Source organism: Protopterus annectens, chromosome 7.part0, assembly GCF_019279795.1.
Source record: "Protopterus annectens isolate FY-2018-M chromosome 7.part0, PAN1.0, whole genome shotgun sequence".
Classification (NCBI taxonomy): domain Eukaryota; kingdom Metazoa; phylum Chordata; order Ceratodontiformes; family Protopteridae; genus Protopterus; species Protopterus annectens.
The window spans coordinates 571,964,907-571,988,058 of record NC_056739.1 but is presented as its reverse complement, the minus strand read 5'-3'; the positions used below and the strand labels follow the sequence as shown (position 1 = coordinate 571,988,058).

General features: G+C 44.0%; 1 protein-coding gene across 4 annotated transcripts in view; it reads right to left on the bottom strand.

The window, feature by feature from the left end:
• Nucleotides 1-23,152, bottom strand: part of CCHR7.PART0H17orf49 (chromosome chr7.part0 C17orf49 homolog) — a 623,656-nt gene that overhangs the window by 540,562 nt on the left and 59,942 nt on the right. For 3 of the 4 annotated variants that reach the window (XM_044077154.1, XM_044077152.1, XM_044077151.1), the window contains exon 3: nucleotides 22,588-22,689. The exons of the other annotated variant lie outside the window; for it this stretch is intronic. In XM_044077154.1, coding sequence (XP_043933089.1) covers nucleotides 22,588-22,689 — 102 coding nt within the window. The remainder of the gene's footprint in view (nucleotides 1-22,587; nucleotides 22,690-23,152) is intronic. 4 annotated transcript variants of the gene reach the window in all.

Here is a 23,152-nt window from a genome sequence, read left to right as displayed (position 1 = left end):
GTAGTAGGGGAAACCAATGCTGTCTTGGCCAAAAGGGGATCACCAGCAGGATTTTTGGTTTGTCCCTCTGGATCTTAATTTGGACTTCTTGAATCAATACGAAGGGGGAAAGCATAAAGATACATCCCCACCCAAGAAAGAGAAGGCATCCACCTTCCAAGCCTGTGGATGTGGGTCTCTTGTGCAAAACGAGGCATCTGCCTGTTCTGGGAGGAGGCAAACAGATATGCCTGAGGAATACCCTACTTGTGAATAATATCCAACATAATCTCCCTGTAAAGCATCCATTCATGAGAGGGTGCAAAGGTTCTGCTGAGGGTATCTACCATTACATTCTCTATGGAAGTAATGTGCACTGCTTGCAGGTGAATATGTAGTTCTGCTAGGGACCAAATCTGAATTGCCAAGCTGCAAAGTGAGTAGGACCTAGTCTCTCGCTGCTTGTTGATATACCACAGGACAGTCGTATTGTCTGTGACTACTTTCAAGGTGCCTGGTAGGAGAATCTGGTGGAATGTTTGTAATTGAAACAGAAGGGCCCTCATCCTTTTGATACTGATGTAAACCCTTTGTCTGAGGGAAGGCCACTCTCACTTAACTTTGTTCTGGTTTCTGTGGTATTGCAAAACTGCTCCTCAACCCAGGTCTGAAGCATCTGTGTAGAAGCATTGCAAGGGTGGAGGGATCTGCAAAAGGTATACTTGACTGAGGTTGATGGAAGCTATCCACCATTCCAGCTCTTTTTTCAGGCATGGGAGAAGAGGGAGGGGAACATCCAGAGGGTGGGAATTCTGGTTTCACCAACTCTTCATGAGTTAGGACTCACTGGAACTCGTATGAAGCCTAGCCAAGGGAAGCATGGGGAATAGAGGATGCCATGTGGCCTATGAAGCCTAGCCAATTGAAGCATGGGGAATAGAGGATGCCATGTGGCCTAGGACCCTCAAGAATTCCATGGCTGAAATGGTTTGGAGAGAGAAGTGTTTGAAGGCAATGCTCGAGGGCTTCTACCTTCTGGCAGGGTATGAAGGCTGCTATCTTGTCAGTTCTTATCTTGCACCCTAGGAACACCAGATCTTGAGTAGGTGTTGTGTGCGACTTTTGCTGGTTTACAGTGAACCCCAGGTCTGCCAAGGTTTTGGACACCATGTGTAAGTGATGGTAAAGGGTGTGGCAGTCTTGGCGAAGGATTAACAAGTCGTCCAGGTATGGCTATATTTGTATGCCCTCCATTCTGCAGTGGGCAATAACTGGAGCTAGGCACTTTGTGAGTACTCTGAGTTGTAAAGACCCCAAATGGCAATGCAGAAAATTGAAAAGGCAAGGACCACACTGAAAAATGTAGGAATTTCCTGTAGCTGGGGTGAAATGGTATACAAGGGTAGGCATCTCTGAGATCCAGAGATACCATAAAAGCTTGGTGGGGGATGAGGGATGGGAGATAATGCAAGGTGAGCATTTTGAAGGTCGGCACCTTTAGAAATAGATTGAGGACCGACAAATCCAGAAATGGTCTCCAAGGACCATCTTTTCTTAGGACCAAGAACATCCTGGAGTAAAATCCTTTGCTAGTCTGATCTGGGAGTACTTTTTCTATGGTGCCCTGAGCTAGTAGCAGACACAAAATTGAAGGAAAGAGATGAAGCTGACTTGCAGGGAGTTGGGGCAACCCCTGGAAAGGAGAACTGTCCACTAAGTCATAAAATAACCTTTTTGGATAATGGAAAGGAACCAAGCCTCTGAGGTGATCTTCCTCCACGAGAGTAGGGATGGGGGGAGGGGTAACGGATTTGAGTCGCAGTGGAGCGGCTTTGTCAGGGTCAGGCTGCCTCTGAAAGGAAGTAGGGGTTGAAAATGAGGATGCTCTAGGAGTGGAGCGTTTCCTAGATTGTCTCGGTCCTTTAGCCTGTGGGGCAGTAGACTGAGAAGACTGACTCCTAACAAAACTGGTCCTTTGAGGGTAGTTCCTATGGTATCTAGGAATAGGAGAGACTAGCAAAGGTTTTAAATTTTGTAACCCCCTGCCCTTTTCTTCTAGAGATTTTAAAAGCTCTGCAGAAGCTGTACCAAAAAGGGCCTTGTTATCAAGTGGGCATCCATCAATTTGGTTTGCACATCCATGGGAAGGGGATGGAGCCTCACCCAGGAGCATCTTCTCAGGACAGAATCGGAGGCTGCAGATTTGGAGGATGCTTCTACCGCATCATAACTGCTCTTGGGAGTGCCTGGCCACCTGAGAGGCAGTAGAGAGCAGAGCGGAGAGTTGTGATTTAGCAGGAGTCTCTGGCACATCTGGCGTAAGTGCAGAGGCTTTGGACATGGTATCTAAAACAAAACTAAAGTACAGTTTTGTACCTACCATAAATGTAGATGTTCGAAGATCCACATTGCTGCAGTCAACCTGTGGGGTAGTCCGCTGTCCTCGGTCAGCCCGAATACCAAAGTATTAGGCTGGCGTCGGTCATGGGCGCTCAGATCTGACGTCAGTGCGTCATGGTATTAAAGCGCATGACCGACGTCATATCCTCAGTCTTTTCTTGCCCCAGATGTCAGAAGGCCCTAAAAAGAAAGGCCACAGCCAAAAATAGAAAAAACCTCCAAAACCCATGCACAAACAACATCTACAACCCAAACCATACAACCACTCCAAACTACAGAGGGGAAGGAGGGAGGGTAAATTGGACTGCAGCAATGTGGATCTTCGAACATCTACATTTATGGTAGGTACAAAACTGTACTATGTTCTTCATCTCACATTGCTGCAGTCATAACCTGTGGGTAGAATCCCAAAGCAAGTGTAAGGGGAGGTTGGCAACATCACAAAGCATTGGGAGCTGCTAATATGCCCTGTAAGACTGCAGTGGCAAACCCAGCCCTAGATTTGGAATAAAGAGGGAGATGGTAATGTTTAGAAAAAGTGTGCACTGAACTCCAAGTAGCTGCTTCCAAAATATCTTTAGTAGCTACACCCCTTAAAAAAGCAGTAGAAGTGGCAGTAGCCCTAGTGGAATGAGGTCTGATTCCAGCTGGAATCTCCTTACCATGATGAGAATAACAAAAAGCAATACAATGGCCAATCCACTTAGAAATAGTTTGTTTTGAAACAGGTTTCCCTGAGAGCCCAAAGCAAAAGAAACAAATAACTGTTGAGACTGTCTGAACCCTTTAGTCCTGCTCAAATAATAACGCAACTGCCTGTGAATATCCAAAGTGTGCAAAATTTTCTCCCCTTTATTTTGGGGATCAGCATAAAAAGTAGGCAAATGAATAGATTGGTTCAAGGCCACATTTGAAACCACTTTAGGCATAAAAGTAGGGTTAGTACGCAGAGATACCCTATCCTTATGAAAAATCAGGAAGGGTTCAACTGCCATTAGAGCCTGTAATTCAGATACCCTTCTTGCAGACGTAATGGCCAACAAAAAAGCAGTCTTCCAAGACAAAAACTTTAACTCACGACGTAGCTGCAGGTTCAAAAGGAGGTAAAGTAAGTTTTGCCAACACAAAATTGAGATCCCAGGAAGGAGTAGGAGCTCTACGCGGGGGTCTTATGTTCTTTGCCCCTCTAAGGAATTGCTTAAACAAAGGATGAGAGAATAATGGTGGGTCACAGTCATAGTGAGCAGAAATGGCTGCAGCATGAACTTTTACAGAGGAGAAAGACAAACCCTTGTCTAATAATTCTGTAAGATATTGAAGAGAAACACTCAAATCAGGCCTGGAAACATCAAAGCTCTTTGCTTTGCTCCAAATAAAAAATCTCCTCCATTTATCAGCATAAACTTTCCTTGTACTAGGCCTTCTGGCCTCCAAAATAACATTCAAAACTTGTTGAGGAAGCTGCAACCCTCCAGGTTCTAGAACAGAATAAGCCAGGCTGTGAGATGCAGGGACTGAATCCTGACATTGAGGAAATGATTGCCTGCCTGAGACAAAAGGTGTGGAATTGAAGGCAAAGGCCAAGGAGGCTCCCGTACTAAACTCCTCAGCAGAGGGTATCAGTGCTGTCGAGGCCAATCCGGAGCTATTAGAATCATGGAGGGCTTGTCTTGTCTGACCTTCAAGAGCACCTTGGGAAGGAGAGGCAGAGGAGGAAAAGCATAAACGTGAAGATTGCTCCAACTGAATGATAGAGCATCCACTTTCCAAGCTGTTGGATGAAACATCTTTGTGCAAAACTTTGGCAACTGGAAATTTAGTGGAGAAGCGAACAGATCTATGTCTGGAGTCCCCATATCACTGTCAACTGTCGAAATACATGAGGATCCAACTTCCACTCGTGGGGATCCACCATCTGTCTGCTCAAAACATCTGCTAAGGAGTTCTGTGCTTCTGGCAGAAACCTTGCCTGAAGAGTGAGGTGCAAACTGAGAGCAGTCTCCCACAAAATCATAGCTTGCCTGCAAAGAGGGTACGAATGTGTTCCCCCCTGCTTGTTGATGTACCACATGACAGTTGTGTTGTCTGTTTGAATCAACACTTGTCCTGGGTGAAGTAGATCCTTGAAAGCCATCAATGCAAATTGGACTGCTAACATCTCCTTCAAGTTGATATGTAAATGTTGAAGTCTGGCAGGCCACGTGTCTTGAACCCATTTTCCATTGAGGTGTGCTCCCCAAGCCTTGTCCGAGGCATCTGTCGTTAAGATCCGACTCGCCTCTGGTCGGGTCACAGAGAGTCCCTTGTTTAGGTGACATTCCTGGGCCCACCACAAAAATTCCTTTTGAATACAAGGTATTATCTGAATGACAGTGTCCAGATCGTGGCAGTGTTGTGTCCATACATTCTTGAGATACCATTGTAACTTCCTCATATGCAGTTTGGCATTGGGAAGCACCAGAATACAAGATGCCATGAACCCCAAGGCTTGAAGGACTGTCCTTGCAGCCAGCCTGGACCGTAGAGACAAATGTTGGAAGTAAAGTGTAAGGTTCCTTTGCTTGTCCAGGGGCAAAAAAGCCATCTGGGAAGCTGTATTCAGTCTCACACCCAGAAAGCACATTTCCTGAGAGGGTACTAGACTGGACTTTGTTTCGTTCACAGAATACCCTAGGCACCTTAACACTGCCATAACATACTGTAGATGGTGAATTAGCTTGTTTTTGTCTTGAGCAAGAATCAGGCAATCGTCCAAATAAGGATAAATTTGTATTCCTCTTAACCTTAAGAAGGCTATCACCGGAGCCAGAACCTTTGTGAACACCCTGGGCACAGTAGATAAGCCAAAGGGCAATGCAGAGAACTGATAATGTAAAGTCCCAGCCCGAAAACGCAGGAATCTCCTGCAACTGGGCCCGATAGGAACATGAAGATAAGCCTCTTTGAGATCCAGAGTTACCATCCAGTGATCTTTGCCCAACAGAGGCAGAAGTTGTTGCAACGTCAACATTTTGAATTTTGGAATGTCCAAGTATGTGTTTAGGATAGATAAATCCAAAATTGGCCTCCAAGTGTCTCCTTTCTTTGGTACAAGAAACAGGCGAGAATAAAATCCTAGGCCTACTTCTGACAGAGGGACCTGCTGTATAGCCCCCATTCGAAGAAGTAAAGAAATCTGTTTGTGAGCCTCTACCTTTTGCTGAGGAGGAACGTCTGGCATGCCTTTGAAAGGAGGCAATGTGTGGAAATAAAACTTGTAGCCTCGGTCTATAATGTCCAACACCCATTTGTCCTGGGTGACTAAAAGCCAGTTTTGCTTGAAGAGTGCCAACTTTCCTCCCAGAGGAGCTGCCAGACAGGAAGGATCTGGCAGCTGAAGATGCAGGTCATTGGGCCTGTTTATGAAAGGACTGGCCCCTGCCCTCACCTGTAGATTGTGCAGGGGAACTCCACATTCTAGGCCTGAAAGAACCCTGAGCTCTGCCCCTACCACGTCTAGATCTGCCCCTAGACTGTAAATCAGAAGAAGGGTAAGCCCATCCCTTAGTAGGCCAATTCCTGCTAAACGTAGGGGGCTGCACCTGCAAAAAATCTTTAACAGTCTGCATAGACTTAGCTTTGTCCTCCATTTTCTTTAAGACAGACTCCACAGGAGAACCAAACAAAACTTCAGACTGCAAAGGAGCATCCAAAATTCTAGCTTTAACATGCTCTGACAAGTTCTGATCCTTAAGCCAGGCGTGCCTGCGAATAACTGATCCAGTGGCAGCCACCCTGGAAGAAGCCTGTAAAGCATCGAAACCACACTGCAAAGAATGCTTACCCACCTGATCAGAGGCATGAACTAAATCCTGTAATTCCTTACACTCTATGCCCTCTGCCAAAGCATCTGCCTTAGATTTTAACTGAGTAAGGAGAAAATTCTGGTACTTCAACATGTGAAACTGGCAATTCAAAGCCCTCATTGCTAGAGTGGAAGAGGTATACAGTTTTTTTCCCCACCTATCCAAAGCTCTAGAGTCTTTATCCATAGGAACTGGATTCTTTACAACAGAAGCCCTGACACCCTTAGGTCCCTGGCTAATAGTTTCTGGGTCAGCCCTTGGGCTCTTATACAGATATTTATGAGCCTCTGGCACTCTGTAATACCTATCTGGTTTAACTGGCAGGAGGCAAAGAGTCTGGATTAAGAGAAGCCTCGAGAAAACATCCTGAACAACATCCAAAACAGGAGGTATAGCCAAGGGCCGATGTTGTGGCAAAACAAAAATTCCTAAGCCTCTTTCGGGAATCTGAGAAATCCTGACCTTGCCATTTAAAATGCTCCCTCATAGAATGCAGGGTTTCTGAAAAAAAATCCTCTGGAGGAGAAGCAGAAGGACTGGAATCCTCTGCGTCTGAATCAGAATAAGGAGGAAAATCCTGAATGTCTTCAGCCGAAGACTCTGAGTAATCTGAAGCCTGTTCCAAACTTTCCACCTCTGGCTCCACCCTAGGCCTCTTATCTGGAGGGGGCATAGAACCCCTGATTAAAGAAATCAAATCTTCTGCCATTTTAAGCATGTGTTTTTTAGGCACAGAACCTGCAGAACTAGGACTGACACCTGAGGAAGGCAAACCAGGCCTGACCTTGGAAGGTACCCTAGAGACAGAAGAAGGCCTAACCACCTTAGGCAAAGAAGGAAGTACAGCAACCTGAGAGGCCCCCTCAGCCTGACCTGATTCCTGAGTGGCCACCATCCTGCAAAATTAACGACTCCCCCTGAGACTCAGCTGAACCCTCGGCTGGATCCACAGATTCCACCGTAGTTTCTAAAGAACCGGCGTCCGGAACGGACGAATCATCCTGTTTGGACCTTAACGATTTTTCTTTGCACTTCTTACCGGTAGCGGGCGGAGGATCCGACGGCATATTGTAATTACACCGCTTACCGAAGACAAGCCTAGCGCAATCTAACCTATGCTTAATGGTGCGCTTATTAAACCTAGCACAAAAGCGACACCCGACTACGTCGTGCTCAGGCCCCAAACAAGGAATACAGAGAGAGTGGTAATCCCTATGCGGTATCTGTTTCCCACAAGAAATACAATTATTCACTTTTTCTGACATCCGGAATTAACTGAGGCAAGAAAACAAAAATATTCCCAACGGGTACTTAGCCAACTTGGTTTCGGTCTGAAACTCAGAATACGAAAATTTCAGAACGGCACTTGCAAACGCTGCTTCTGCTTCGGACCATGCGGCAAAAAAGACTGGGGATATGACATCGGTCATGCGCTTTAATACCATGACGCACTGACGTCAGATCTGAGCGCCCATGACCGACGCCAGCCTAATACTTTGGTATTCGGGCCGACCGAGGACAGCGGACTACCCCACAGGTTATGACTGCAGCAATGCGAGATGAAGAACATCCATGTGAATTTGATACTTTAGGGCTCTGATGGCTAGTGTGAAAGTATACCATTTCTTTCCTAGCCTATCCATAAACTTGCTGTCCTTATCTGTGGGAAACAGAAGGGTGGAAGGCAGCTGTCTAGATGACTTGTCTGCTGACACTGCTATGATGGCTGGGTCTGCAAGGGGGGGGGGGGTTGAACAAGAACTGTGTATCCCAAGGAACTTTATAAAACCTATCTGGATGCTTGGAACCTGGGGCTAAGAATCAGGGGCCCGAGATGAATCCAGAAAGTCAACATAAGCTGGGAGTACAGAGATGAATCCAGAAAGTCAACATAAGCTGGGAGTAGAGGAGGGAATGCAGATGGGGAAGGCTGGTCCATCTGTAGTAGTTTAAAATATCTCTTTAGTTTCAGAAACATCTGAGGCCTGCCATTTGAAGTGCTCTCTCATAAGAGAAATGGTGTCCCCAAAGGGAAATTCTTCATTTGGGGATTCAGGGCCAATAGTGTCCTCCTCCTCAGGAGTAATGAAGTCCTTGGGAGATTCAATCTGGGAACAATAAGTGCTTCATCAGAAGAGGAGGGCTCTTTCTCTGACTCCTCCAAGGTCTGCACAGGTGTAGGGGCTGGCTGGTTAGGGCACCTGTGACTGAAGGGCCTGGAAGTCTCTGAACAGATTTTGGGAAAAGGCTTCCCATCCAGGAACTGGCTCTGTTTGTGTTTTAATTTTTTCTGCCTCTTAAGAGGAATAGAAGGATGAGTTGGTTTTGGAGCCAACACCTGGGTGGATGGGAAGGAGAGAGTAGGCCCCTCCTACGCCACGAGCCATGGTCCCCCCTGGTCATAGGCTCATAGATTAGTACTAGGCTAACTTCCCTCATGGGCCATTTCAAGACTAGCCAATTAACCCTTGTGAGAATCAAACCCCGCACCTTGTGTCTGTAAGGAAAATATCTTAACCATTATGCCAATCTCCCTATATTTCAGGATGGCTGATCAACCTCAGCGGACATAGTCCGTTTCCGCTTAACAGGCTTCCAAGGTTCCAGGTTCTAGCTGTGAAACAAATGTCCAATGGGACCCTGGGCTAACATCTGCCTCGAGAGCCTCACCGGACTCCTGAGGTACATCATGGGCATTAAGCCTAACTTTTTTGGCTTTCTTCCAAAGCGGCTCCTTAGAGGTACCTATCCCACCCCTCCAAACGCCAAATGTCAGTCTCTGGTTTTCTAAAGTTTTAAGGCAGCCAAGCTGCAGAGTCTTTGGTACGAAATACTTGCAGATGTCACAAGACGTATGGTTGCTGCCTTCACCTAAACAAAACAAACACTGATCATGCAAGTCCTTATGTGGAATTTGTCTTCCACAAGCACACTTCCCCTTCCTAGCTAACATGTACATTTGAAAAACTAGAAGTAAGGTAAACAAAAAACCCAAAATGGTACTTAACTGTATCGGATGACCAAAGCAAACAAGCAAACTGATTGCCAGAGATAGCGATTAGAGGTCTGTAGATCACTGCTGCAGAAAAGTTCTGAAGTGGATAATGCAGATGCCACCTTTATAGCAGACATCAGTTTATGGCTCTGACGTGCAACATCGTACGTACCCTTGATCCTAAGACTTTGACATACTGGCCGATGTCCAGTGCTGCAGGCAGTGACCTCCCTACAGTTATGAATACTGCAACATGAGAACAGAAGGACAAACAGCACCAGAATTACCAGTGCTAAAGACTTAAAACCTTGCCTGTGATATAAACAGGACCTGCTGGAGACAGGTATGTACCCCAAAGACTACCCCATCTCTGGAACAGGCCTCCCTATCCATGTGAAGCAGAGTTCCTCCCAACACAATTTAAGTGCAACTTGGACAATCGCATGAGGAACAGGAAATTCATCCCAGGTTTGGCATCTATGCCTCTAAACCGACAGATAACCTGCAAATGGTTAATCTCCCAACCCCTGCTTGCACTTAAGGGTACCAGAACTGGTCAGATTTGGGATGCATTGCTAGGCTTAAAAAGACCCTTGTGGCTGTTAGCTTAGTAAACACTTGTGAACCAAGATGACTGCACATTGAGTAACAGCTTAAGTCTAGCTCTCCCAGTGAGAAAAAAAAACTTGGAGAAAGCTAGTGGGCCTAGTTTTCTGGGTAAATTTCAGTAACTCGCTGGCAAGTACACTGCTTGGATACCAGGAAAAAGGAAATAGAGGACCTGAAGGAAAATCAGCTACAAAAGGCAACAAATGCTGACTGAAGCTTGACCTTTTTGCAGAACAGCTACAGTATTTCTCAGACAGATTACAGTAAACTACAGGAAACTGCACACACAACTGACTAAAAATCAATGAAACACTGATGAAATATATCAAACAATAAAAATCTGGAAAAAAAATGAAAGAAGCTTTAAACAGATATTCAGATAAGGTGATAAAACTGCAAAACTCAGAGGTCAAAATGAAGAAAAGGCTGGCTGAATATGAGACTGCACAAGAGATATTACAAAAAAAATACAAGAGGGCAGAGCACATTGGGAAAACCTGAGATTTTCTACTGTACCCAAAAAGCCAGAGAGAACAGAGTGTATTAATGTTATGAATGCACAAATAAGCAAATGGACTACTATTCCACAACAGGAACTGTTAATTGAAAGGGCACATTGTGTATGCGCCAAACCTGGCTATGAGAAGACAACCTAGACCATTAATAGTAAAGATGCAAGCTTACCAGCAGGAGGAGTTGATTCTGACAACTATGGCAAAAGGACAAAAGTAGGAAAAGTGGGAGACAGCAGAGTATTTGTGGAGAATGACTACTCATTGTATACCATGAAGTAAATGCATTCTATTATTCAGGGAATGTTGAGAAGCAGGCATGAGATTCAAACTGCTGTATCCACCTATCTTCAAAATATTTTCCCTGGAGGAACAAAATAATTTTTTGATGGAGTACATGCTAATGAAGAAATTCAAAATTTGTCCAACAATAAGTGAGCTGTGAAACCAGAGATTCTGTTTTTTATTCTTCTGGTAATAAAAACAACAAAGAGACTGTGCCAGTGAAACCTTTTTCAGTGTTTCAATGGAAATTGCTTGTGAGAAGGAAAAAAAGCACAATAGTTGACTAGAGGAATCAAGAGTAAGTTGTAAGTAAAGCAGAGACAGGGTTTGGGAGATGGAGATGAACAGGAATAGAATAAGAAAATCTGGAAATATTGGACTTTCCTGGACTTTGTTGAACTTGGAGGAGGACTCTAAAGCATATACCATACTTCATGTCATTAATGTTTGGAGAATAAAATCATTAACTTGGAAATTGACAAATGTGGGATTACAAAGCAATACTTATATTTGTGAAACATGACAAAAAGTACAGTTTTGTACCTACCATAAATGTAGATGTCCGAACTGGATAGCATCTGCAGTCATAACAAATGGGTTGTCCTGTCGTCAGGCAGCCCTTCGGTCGGCCGGATTCCAAAGTCTGGGTCCGGCTTCGGCTGATGTCGCACTTCACCCGACGTCATCTCTGCTGGTCTTCGGGTATAAAGGCATCAGCCGACGCCATTTTCCTCAGTGTTTCTTGCCCCAGATGCCAGTTGCCCTCTTGGAAGGCTAAATTTTGGATAAATGCCAATGTTTCCAAAAAAGTAGAAGGCAAACACAAAAATAAGCATGTATGTACATATATACAAACAAATACACCATAAGAGACTCCCCCCCCAGCTAGCTATTAGGAGGGTAAATACCCTAGGAGTACCACAGAGTGGAAGGAGGGTGGGTAATCCTGACTGCAGATGCTATCCAGTTCGGACATCTACATTTATGGTAGGTACAAAACTGTACTATGTCCTTCATGGATGCATCTGCAGTCATAACAAATGGGTAGAATACCATAGCCAAACTAGGGGTGGAGGAAGAAAAATTATGGTGTAGTTAGGATCCCTTGCAGTACAGCAGTGGCAAACCCTGTTCGGGATCTAGAGTATAGAGGTAAATTATAATGCTTGGCAAATGTATGCACGGAGGTCCAAGTAGCCGCCTCAATAATGTCCTTGGTTGCCACTCCTCATAAGAAAGCTGTGGTAGTGGCTGTAGCCCTTGTAGAATGAGGTCTTATGTTCTGTGGAATTGGTTTTCCATGGTAGGAGTAACAGAATCTTATGCAATTTCCTATCCATTTGGAGATTGTCTGTTTGGAAATTGCTTTTCCTTCCCTTCCTGTTGCATAGGCTACTAAAAGCTGGTCAGTTTTCTGTTACTTTTGGTTCTGTCCAGGTAGTAGCGTAACTGTCTATGTACATCCAAGGTATGCAGCATTCTTTCCCCCCTGTTTTGTGGATTGGGAAAGAAGGTAGGTAGGTGGATTGCCTGGTTTAAAGACACTCTGGATACCACCTTAGGCATAAATGTAGGATTAGTTCTCATGGACACCCTATCTTGATGGAAGATTAGGAAGGGTTGCACTGCCATTAAGGCCTGTAGTTCCGAAACCCTCCTTGCTGAGGTAATTGCCAGTAGGAAAGCAGTTTTCCATGACAGGTGTTGCAGATCTGCTGTTGCTGCTGGTTCAAACGGAGGGAGTGTCAACTTTTCTAGCACAAAGTTCAAGTCCCATGCTGGTAATGGTGGTTTCCTAGGAGGTTTTACATTCTTGATCCCTCTGAGGAACTGCCTGAGTAGAGGATGCGAAAAGACAGGTGGAGCGAAGCTGTATTCTGCTGAAATAGCTGATGCATGTATCTTGGAGGAATAGGACAGGCCTGTATGTAGAAGCTCTGCCAAGTACTCCAGAATGTTAGCAATATCTATGTTCGACACATCTTTTCCTCTTTCAGTACTCCAAATGACAAACCTTTTCCATTTTCCTGCATAGTTCCTTCTTGTTGAAGGTCTGCGGGCCTCAAGGATAATGTCTTTAACCCTTTGGGAAAGGTCTGGGTTAGTTGCTGCTATGTGATGTTCCAGGCAGTCAGTTGCAAGGTTTTTAGGTTTGGATGCATGATGTTGTAGTTGTTCTGAGTTAACATCAAAGGCATCAGGGTATTGACCACATTCTCTCGAGACATGCTCCTCAGCAATGGGTACCAGTGTTGTCTTGGCCAATTGAGCTATCAGGATTATCCTTGGGCGTTCCTCTTTGATTTTCAGTAGTACCTTGTGCATCAAGGGAAGAGGTGGAAATGCATATGCTGTCAGGCCTTTCCAGCTGAAGGATAGAGAGTCCACCTTCCATGCAAGTGGGTGGAATGTCCTTGTGCAGAATGTTTTGAGCTGGTGATTGAGTGGGGAAGTGAATAGATCTATTTGTGGCATTCCCCATTTCTTTGTGATGGCCTTGAAGGTGTCCGGGTGTAGCATCCATTCGTGAGCATCCAAGGTGGTTCTGCTTAACATGTCTGCTAGGGTGTTCTCTTTTCCCGGCACAAATATTGCCTGTAACTGGATGTTGTAGCTGAGAGCCAGATTCCAAAGGTCCAAAGTCATTCTGCATAGGGGGTATGAACGAGTGCCTCCCTGCTTGTTGATGTACCACATGACTGTGGTGTTGTCTGTCCTTATCATCAAACGGCCTTCTTTGAGGAATGGTCTGAATTTTTGGATTGCCAGTTTTACTGCCAGCATTTCTTTTTGGTTTATGTGCAGGTGCAGCTGGTCTTGAGTCCACAATCCTTGTATGCATTTGTCCAGCATGTGCGCCCCCCATCCTAGGTCTGAGGCGTCCGTTGTGATGGTTTGGCTTGCTCGAAAGTTGTGGAAGGGTAAGCCTGGGTTTGACTGGCATGCTTGAGCCCACCATAGGAACTCCTGTTTTAGGCATGGGATTAGTGGGATTTCTGTTTCTAAGCTGTGCCTGTGCTGAGACCATAAATTCTTTAGGTACCACTGTAGCTTTCTCATATGCAGTCTGGCATGTGGGACCAAGATTATGCATGATGCCATGAAGCCCAAGGCCTGCAGAACTTTTCTTGCTGTTAGTTTGTTCTGCTTTGTTAATGCCAAGAAGTAAAGAGGGAGCTCTTTTGTTTTTCTGCAGTTAGGAATGCCATTTGTTTTACTGTGTCCAATTCCGCACCCAAGAATGTTCTTGTTTGGGATGGTATCAGCCTTGACTTTTGTAAATTGACTGTGTATCCCAGGGCTTGTAGCAAGTAAATGACCCTTTGTAAATCTGTTGTCAGCTTGCTTTTGTTGTCCGCTTGTAACAGGCAGTCGTCCAGGTATGGATAAATTTGGATTCCCTGTAGTCTGCAGTGAGCGATTACTGATGCCAGGCATTTTGTGAATACTCTGGGCGCAGTAGATAAGCCAAAGGGCAATGCTGAGAATTGATAATGCTCTGATCCTGCAAGAAATCTGAGGTATCTTCTGCAATTTTGTCGAATGGGGACGTGCAGGTATGCCTCCTTGAGATCTAGAGTTACCAGCCAACACTCCTTGCCCAGCATGGGAAGAAGTTGCTGTAGGGTCAGCATTTTGAATTTTGGGACAATGATGTATGTGTTTAAGACGGACAGGTCGAGACTAGGTCTCCAACTTTTCTCTTTTCTTGGTACTAGGAAGAGTCTGGAGTAGAATCCTTTGCCCTGTTCTGTTATTGGTACTCTTTCCACAGCTCTCATATTTGTTAATTCCGCTATCTGCTGTAGAGCTTTTATTTTTTTGATTTGGAGGTAGGTTTGGCATTCCTCTTTTTACTGGTAAGGTGTGGAAGTGGAACCGGTAGCCTTGGTCTATGGTTTGCAAAATCCACTTGTCTCTTGTGATATAGTGCCAATTTTTCGAAAATAAGGCTAACTTTCCGCCTAATGGTGCTGCTATTTGCTCCCTGGTAGGCGGTGTCAGAGCCAAGTCACTGTGATTGTCCTGTTGCAGTGTCAGTGGTTGTGTCTGTGCCTCGGTTATTGCCTTGCCACTGTCGTCCTCTGTAGGCACCTCCTCTGGATTGATTTCTGCCTCTAGAGCGTCTATTCCTGCCCCTTTGGGATCTTGTGGAGTCAGGAAAGGACCAATTTTTGGCAGGCCAGTTCCTGCTAAACCTTGGGGGCTGAACCTGTAAGAAATCTTTAACTGTTTGTACAGATTTTGCCTTTTCTTCCATTTTCTTCATTACTTGCTGGGCAGGTGTACCAAATAGACTGGCCTTATCCATAGGAGCATCTAATAGCTTTGCTTTAACATGATCCGGTAAGACCTGTTCTTTTAACCATGCATGCCTTCTTATCACTGTGCCAGTCATGGCTGATCTAAATGAAGCCTCCAGTGCATCATAGCCACATTTTAAGGAATGGTTACTAACCTGTTGGATGTTATTCACCATTTCTAATACATATTTCTTATCTAAGGATTCATCAGAGGACAGTTTTTAGTTAACTGATCAAGCATAAACTCTTGGTATTGGATCATATGAAACTGACAGTTTAAAGCTCTAGCTGAGAGAGTAGCAGAGGTGTAAACTTTTTTCCCCCATCTCTCTAAGGACCTGGATTCCCTTTCAGAAGGAATAGGGTTATTTGCTGTGGTCGAGGCTACTGCCTTAGGCCCCTGGGATATAGTTTTTGGGTCTGCAAGTGGGGCCTTGTATAGGTGGTGATGAGTGTCTGGCACCCTGTAAAATCTATCTGGTTTGGCAGGGGCTGGAGGTAAAGAATCAGGAGCAGTGCAAACATCATTAAATGCATCATCCACAACAGGCAGTACAGGAGGTATAGCTAAGGGCCTATGTTGTGGTAAGTGCAGAAAAGTCCTAAGCCTTTTTCTTGAATCTGAAAAATCTTGTCCCTGCCATTGGAATTGTTCTCTCATGGCATGTAAGGTTTCCCCAAAGGAAAATTCCTCTGGTGGAGAGGCAGCTGGGAATGGATTCTTCAGCATCGGAATCTTCATAAGTAGGAAAAGGAGCCTCTGGCTGGTCTGTAATGTCTGAGTCATCCGCAGAATCATCAGAGGACACTGGCTCGGGGGGCTCTGCTCTAGGTCTCTTTTCTGGGGGCTGAGAGGCCCTGTCTGGGTGAGATTGGGATCCCCTAATTAAGGATATTAAATCTTCTGCCAGAGTAAGCATTTGTGAACTTGAAGTGGGCCTGTGTGAGGGGGGCTTAACAGGCACTGATTTAGCAGATTTGGCTGCTTTAGCCCTGGCAAAGGCCTTAATAGACATGGCTGCAGGAGGCCTAGCAGCACCACGTGCTGGGGTAGAGACATCTAAAGGGATGGTGTCTGATAAATCACTAGGAACCACAGTTGTAGGCAAAATTTCTGAGGCCGATTCAACTAAGGTAGCAGGAGCCTCAGTAGTAGTCATGGATTCGGCTGAAGATTGACCGGTTTTCTCTGTTTCGGCCGAAACCGAGACACTCGCGGCTTGCTTAACCGTGGTTTCGGCTGAAACCGCGGACCGCGAGTGTCGGTCTTTTTCTTTGCGTTTTTTAACAATTTGGGTAGTCGGAGGATCCGACGGCATAATGTACGCAAAATCTGAGCCGAAAAACTGTTCAGCAAACTCCGACCGACGCCTAAGCGTACGTCGGTTGAAGGAAGCACAGGCCGAACAGGCTGCTACGTCGTGGTCTGGGCCTAAGCAAGGCAGACAGTAAGAGTGGAAATCTTTATGAGGTATTTGTTTCCCACAAGTTACAGTTGACTTTTTCTGACATCGGCTGAGGCAAGAAAGAGTCCCCAACGGGGTACTTAGCTTTTTAGAAGTCTTCGAAGTAGTATTCGGTAGTAGTAATCTCTGGATCTGACCGACCGGCACTTGCGAACAGCTTCTGCTTCGGGCGCCACGCGGCAAGAAAGACTGAGGAAAATGGCGTCGGCTGATGCCTTTATACCCGAAGACCAGCAGAGATGACGTCGGGTGAAGTGCGACATCAGCCGAAGCCGGACCCAGACTTTGGAATCCGGCCGACCGAAGGGCTGCCTGACGACAGGACAACCCATTTGTTATGACTGCAGATGCATCCATGAAGGACATCAAGAAAATCTGGAAATATTGAACTGTTAAACTTGCTAAACTTGCAGGGGATTCTAAAGCATGTGTCCCTACTTCATGTCATTGTCTACAAAAATACTCAGGAGAATGGAAGAGGAGGGAGGAAGTTAACTGTAAGAGAATTTCTTACCATTACTACTTAAACAGGGCATGATTTTCTTTGGATGTCAACGTTTTTTCAGTTATTTCTAAGTGTAATGGGGATACTAATGTAAATAGGGGTTAACGTTTTTTCTTCCTTGCTTCTTTCTCCTTGCTCAGTTTTACAAAATGTAGGTACTGCAAATAAAAAAAAAAGATTTGCTTAAGAGAGCATAAATGAAAATACTGTCCTTTTTCTTATTCTTGCATAGGGTAATGCCTGGGTTAAGGTAATTAGCTTATTCTAGTAACAAGTCTTTAGAGAAAGCAAATGAAAAAGAATATTGATTAGAGGGCTTTTTGCTAGTAAACAGTTGTGCCTGGTTCTCATGTCTCTTGCAGACAATCTGATAGAGAATTGGCTTGGGGTTTATGACAGGTTCACACACAGTTTACCTCCACAAAAAAAAAAAACTCCTTCAGCCTCCCTTTGGTATCAACCCCCCCCCAACTATAGGCCTACTGATACAAAAAGCATATGACACTTCAGTAATTCATGGCCACAAATCCTAGACAGCATTTGGCGTAGTGTAATTCACTTCTAATTTGTAATTAAAAATGTACTCTGCCAGTGATACTCTATATGTAGCCTGATTTCATACAAAAAAATAATTAATTTTCAGATCAACACTGGCCTTCCCCCAAATACTGGCCTCAACATCTGAGAAAATGAATGCTAAATACTTGCCTAAGCTACAGATCTGGAACTTTACCAGGCTGTTAAAACAACCTCCCACATCTCATCATGCAACATGGTGCTCATCATATCCAGAGCCAAGGCTAGCTGAAAGATAAACAAAACACATACACTTCCATCATGGAGGTGGAGGTGAAGGTGACAGTGTGTCACCAAGAATGGTCCTCCTCTTACAGATCTATTATGGTAAGTTTTCTATCTCTGAAGAGGAGGCCTTCTTCCAATTATCTTGCTATAGTATGCGCATATATAGTCTGAGAAAAGGATGTGCCATCCTCTAATGCACAAGAGGGAATCCTATGCCAATACAACTGTGTGGTCTATTTCATAGGAATATACCAGTGATGACAATTCCAAAGGAAGCTCTAGATCTGCAGAGGAGATCCGGCTTATAATACTTGGCATCTAGGTGTTGAAACAAGACTATATAGCTACTGTAGAAATGTTAGGAAGGGATGTATTCCTAAAAAAGCCCCTGGAGTACCCAAGGCTCTAACAGAAAGAACCTTGGAAACAACTGATAAGGGTCTGTTACATTCCAAGTAGCAAAACATATTGCAATATTTTAGCAAGACTGATCCTCGAAACTTTGTGATAAAGTTTTTTGCCACTGTGTCTGCCAGCCATTAAGCCTTCTAATCAGACTTGAACCAATTTATTCTCTTATGGTGGGACCCCCCCCCCCCATGAGGGGTGCTTATATTCTCAATGGCATTTTGGCAAGGAGGACATTTTTACTTATTAGCCCATGACTCCCTTGGGTGAATGTGCAACTTGCAGCACTCTGGGGGCTACAATGCCTAACCCTCCACAAGCATACACCCCCCATGCACTTGCTCAATAAAAGCCATCACCCATCCCCCAAGACAGGGAAGTTTACCAAGCATGAGGTAGTTAGGAAACAAATACATACAGCTATAAGAATTGCATTCAATTTGCAAACTTTTGCCAATGGATAAACTTTGCCATCAGGGGAAATTAAGGAAAGTGTGAGGGCTCCACATGGCCACTTGCAGTCTCTGGTGTTTTCAAGGACATCACTGGCGTTGGAATGAGAGAGAAAAAGGTGCTTCACTTGGTGCTGGATGGGGTGCAAAGTGCTCACAGCATTACTTCCATCTCCAGGAATCTTTTCAAGCCACTGAGAAACTGTGGGACCACTCTAGAAAGCATCTGTTGGGCAGGGCCAATTCACAGATTCGTCTCATTCTTCCCTGCACGGGTGGGGAATTGATCATGTGCCACTACTTGTTGATGCACCACACAAATGCCATGTTGTCCAATTTTATGGTGATAACACCCTGGAGTGGGCTACCTAAACGGAATGACGGGTTAGCGGAACTACTCTCACTTCCATACTATTTTTCCCCCCAAAGACACGAGTTGAAAATCTGCCCACTTACTTGCCTACTAAAATGTCACTCCATCCCTAGGGCTGACACGTCTGTAGTGACAGTTATCAAAGATGTGGGTAGGAGAAATGGACTGCCAATGAAAAAATTATCATCCATCCACAACAACAAATTACATCTATTGAGGGTTAGCATCTAAGACCACTGGCCCTAGACAGTTCAATCTAGATTTCTCAAATGGCATTTTACATGAATGAATAAAGGAATAAATGCTTCTGAGACTAAATATCCAGACACAAAGATGCATTGCGAATTGTTAGCAATAAGATAACTGATACTTTAGAATGGCCTCCCTGTGGGAAGCCCTACTCTTCATGACATGGTACTCAAGACTGTAACCTATGAAAATAAGCAGCTGTGCTATCTGCACAGGAGGCTTAGCCATATTTACTGCCATTTCCAGAGTCTGGAATGATCACAATCTCCCTTACTGACAGATGATGCAAGCAAGAGGCAGTCATTCAAGTAGACCACCGCTTTGCTTACCACAGCTACAGCTAAAGATCACATGCATTTATTAAACCACTCTGGAGGTTGAGGCGAGAACAAACGGAAATGTCCAGAATTGTTAGCCATTGGCTGACACTGAAATAAACATACCTCCTGGACTCAATTCTGATCTTGGCATGCAGAAAGGTACTATGGTGGTCAAACAGTACATTCCATCACCTTCTTCTAAACAAGGTAGCACTGAGTGCACCATGACCATTTTCAGAGTTTTGTTTTTTTTGGGGGGGGGGGGGGGTTGAATGCGTTTAGGCACTTGTAAAACTTTGTACTCATTGTAAAAAAATGCCATGCAGTACATGTCTCTGGGTAAGCTATATTTTGTAATTTATTTTTTTTTTTACAGTGCACATGTAAACTACATTCTGCCTTATGTGCATAACTGATTGTAACTCTGTATTCACTAAGTAGGTTAGTTTCTTGCCGGATGGCTCGGGTCATGGCTGAAATGGTCCTTTTGTTGGGACCAGTTCATTTAGCCAGATAAATTAAATAAGTAACCAAAAAGGCCACTTACCTCAGGCTGAAGTTTGATCTATTTTTACCTTACAGAAGTACAAAGAATCTGGAGTCACAAGTCAGAGCTTTTTTGGCCTGAAGAGACCATATGGATGACCTGACTAAAAAGCTTAAAACCTTTTTCTGTTGCTAGCTTATGACATAGTATACAACAGCCAGAAAGGGAAGGGAGAGAAACTGGAGTTGCATGAAATAGGATCTTGCAGAATACAACTGTCCTCAGTGGCGATCCTGCAATAACTAGATAGAACTGTCCTTAACTGTCCTCTGGGTCAGAGACTTCTAAATTGCTCCAAAAATTGTCTTTCCAGATTGATGGAATCTTTGCAGCGTTTGTACACACCTAAACCACATTTAGCAAGGGCTACTGTGCTCTGAGAAGGGACACTGAAATGGCTGAAATTCAACACCCACATCTCTTAAGTCTTGCATTCTCTCTCAATACTCTCCAGCCAAGTTTTTATTTCAAGTCCAGACCATGCTTGTTCTGGAAACAGGGCATTAAAATGGTAACTTTGGTGCCCCATGCAACACTGAGTAACTGGAACTTGGCATATCAGCAAACAATTATGCTACATCACACAAGCTCCTGATGAACTCTCAAGCTGCATTATATATAAAGCACGAGGTTAATAGTCAGAGATTGCGTTTGAATTGGAGAATTGTCTCTTAAAAGGTCCTTCTGACAAAGGGCTAATGGTCTGGTGCATTTTGCACAAGATATTTCCCTAAATTCTCCACATGGGCCAGGTATTTGAGTTCCCACAAAGAAAGGGTGAAAGTTCATATGCATGCTTTCCAACACAGTCCACTGTACTGGGACTACTGGGTTGCTATGCATGATCAAAAATCAGATGATCAAGTGTACACTTTTATTAAATGTGTGAGACTGCAATACAGTGGGGTCAGGGAATTTGCCCTTTCCCCACTGTAATGTGATGTTAAAGTTGGTAGATATAATTAGCACAGGTATGGGGGTGCTACCACCTGCAAAAAAATGTTTTACTTTAGCTATCCGTTAGCTGGTGTCTAAACATTTGTGCCCGGTCACGTCAGTGGCTTTGAGTTTTTTGATACAAGGGCAAATACCCAACATGATGTATAAAAATCAACCGCCAAGATTGGTGGAAGGAAAACATTACATATACAGCAACTCAATTCTTACTCATGTTGTTGTTGCGTCTTTCGGCTTTTCATGGTTAGGGGTCACCACAGCAGAACTCCGGTCCGCTAATGATTGGCAGTAGATTTTTACATGCCAAGTTGCCGGCCCTGACGCACAACCTTCAACGAAGGTACGCCCATTCATGCATGTCTCCACACAGAAGACGCTCTAGCTGAGAATCGAACAGGACGTCGTACTGTGAGGCGACAACGCTACCGCAGCACCACCATGTGCTAGGCTGAAAAACTGGGACAAAATGTCAGAACAAGGACTACCTTTTAGCCTGAGGCACCAGAACAGTATTGACTGTTTGGCCTATTTCTTTCACTCAACACAACTGTGTGAGCAAAGCTACTTTATTCATACAGCAGGGTCTTTTTTAATGCCCTCCAGTCTACAATAGAAAAACACTATGGACAGTTCTAACATTTTGTTTCATGGGAGATTCTAAACAATTGCAAAAATAAGCCTCAACTATCAAATAATTCCTCAACAAGAAGGGACAAATTACCTTAACAGCTGCATCAGCCTGAATCATGATTATCAGTTTCGGTATACATTTTTTTTTTTTTTTTTTAAAGATCATAAATAATCAGGCCACTTTTCCAGTCTCGTATACTAAAATTATTTTATTTAAATACCATCTAATCCCAGCAAGGTGTCAGGGTCATGGTTAGCCATTCCATCACTTATTACTATAGGAGACATGCACTTGAAAATTGGATACGCAAATTGATTTCATTGCTTGCCTGATGACCTGCCTAAACACATCAATGGTAGAACATAAACACATCAATAGTAGAACATTGTAAAATATTCATATTCACATCATCAGTTAAATGCACAAAGAGAGACATGACAGCCTGTAAAAGCAGATTTCTGGGATCTACGGAAAACAAAAAAAATGGTGAGAGCACAGAACAAGCCATCACATCCCTTCCCAAAATGTCTGCAAACTAAAACCTGTACTGTACAAAAAAACACCAAATTATATTACCGTTCCTATACCTATACTTTGTATCTTATGCTCCTACATACTCACTTTATACAACCATGTACAAGGTGATCATACATCTTGGAGAAAGAAAAATATCACTTTGTTCGCAACATTTCCCGAGGGCACAAGTTTAAAGGACTTTAATTCAATAAACTGAAGTTCAGACTGGACTATTCTCTCTTTGAAGTGGTGCTTGTAAAAGCAATGGAGTGCATATATAGCACATCACACAGTATTACAGTTAAGAGATGTAAAAAGTCAGTCACTGTAAGGTTTTAAAACAGAAATATTTTAACATTAATAAAGCAAGTGCTTCTCATGAAAAAATGCACATCTCTGAAAGAGGTCTTAAAAAATTTACTCTCCTTACACTGTTCGTTCTTTGATCACGGAACTGATTTTGTTCAGGTCTTCCCCAAAGCGTCTGACAGCTGTACGCAACATCTCAATCTCTGTATCTGTCCATTTAGCACTGCAGGAAAAGAAAAAAAGGAGGGAAAGATGAAAACCAGTAAATCCACCTGTACCTGATTTTAAAACTTTCCACCCCTTTTTTCTTTACCATTTTTGCCTATTTCATACTGCCGGAATCAAAAGACCTGTGCCTTATAAGAATGTTCCAAGCAGTTGCCAGCAGGAAAGAGGAGTAGAAGAGGAAAGGTGGTGAAATAAACCACTTCCAAATACACCTTCTTGCAGAATAGAATACTTTCTTGGTTTACCTTTAGCCATTAATGATAGAAGGGCAATGCAATGATCTAGGGGTTACACAGCCTCATGTGCTATTATATATTTTTTGGGGGGGGATTACAGCACTGGTGCCAACAAGGCACGACAAGTGATCAACGACGGACAAGAAAAAAAATGAAGGGCACAGTTGGTACTAGGGGACTGGAGACTATATATATATATTTTTGGATTAAGCATGCCAAAGG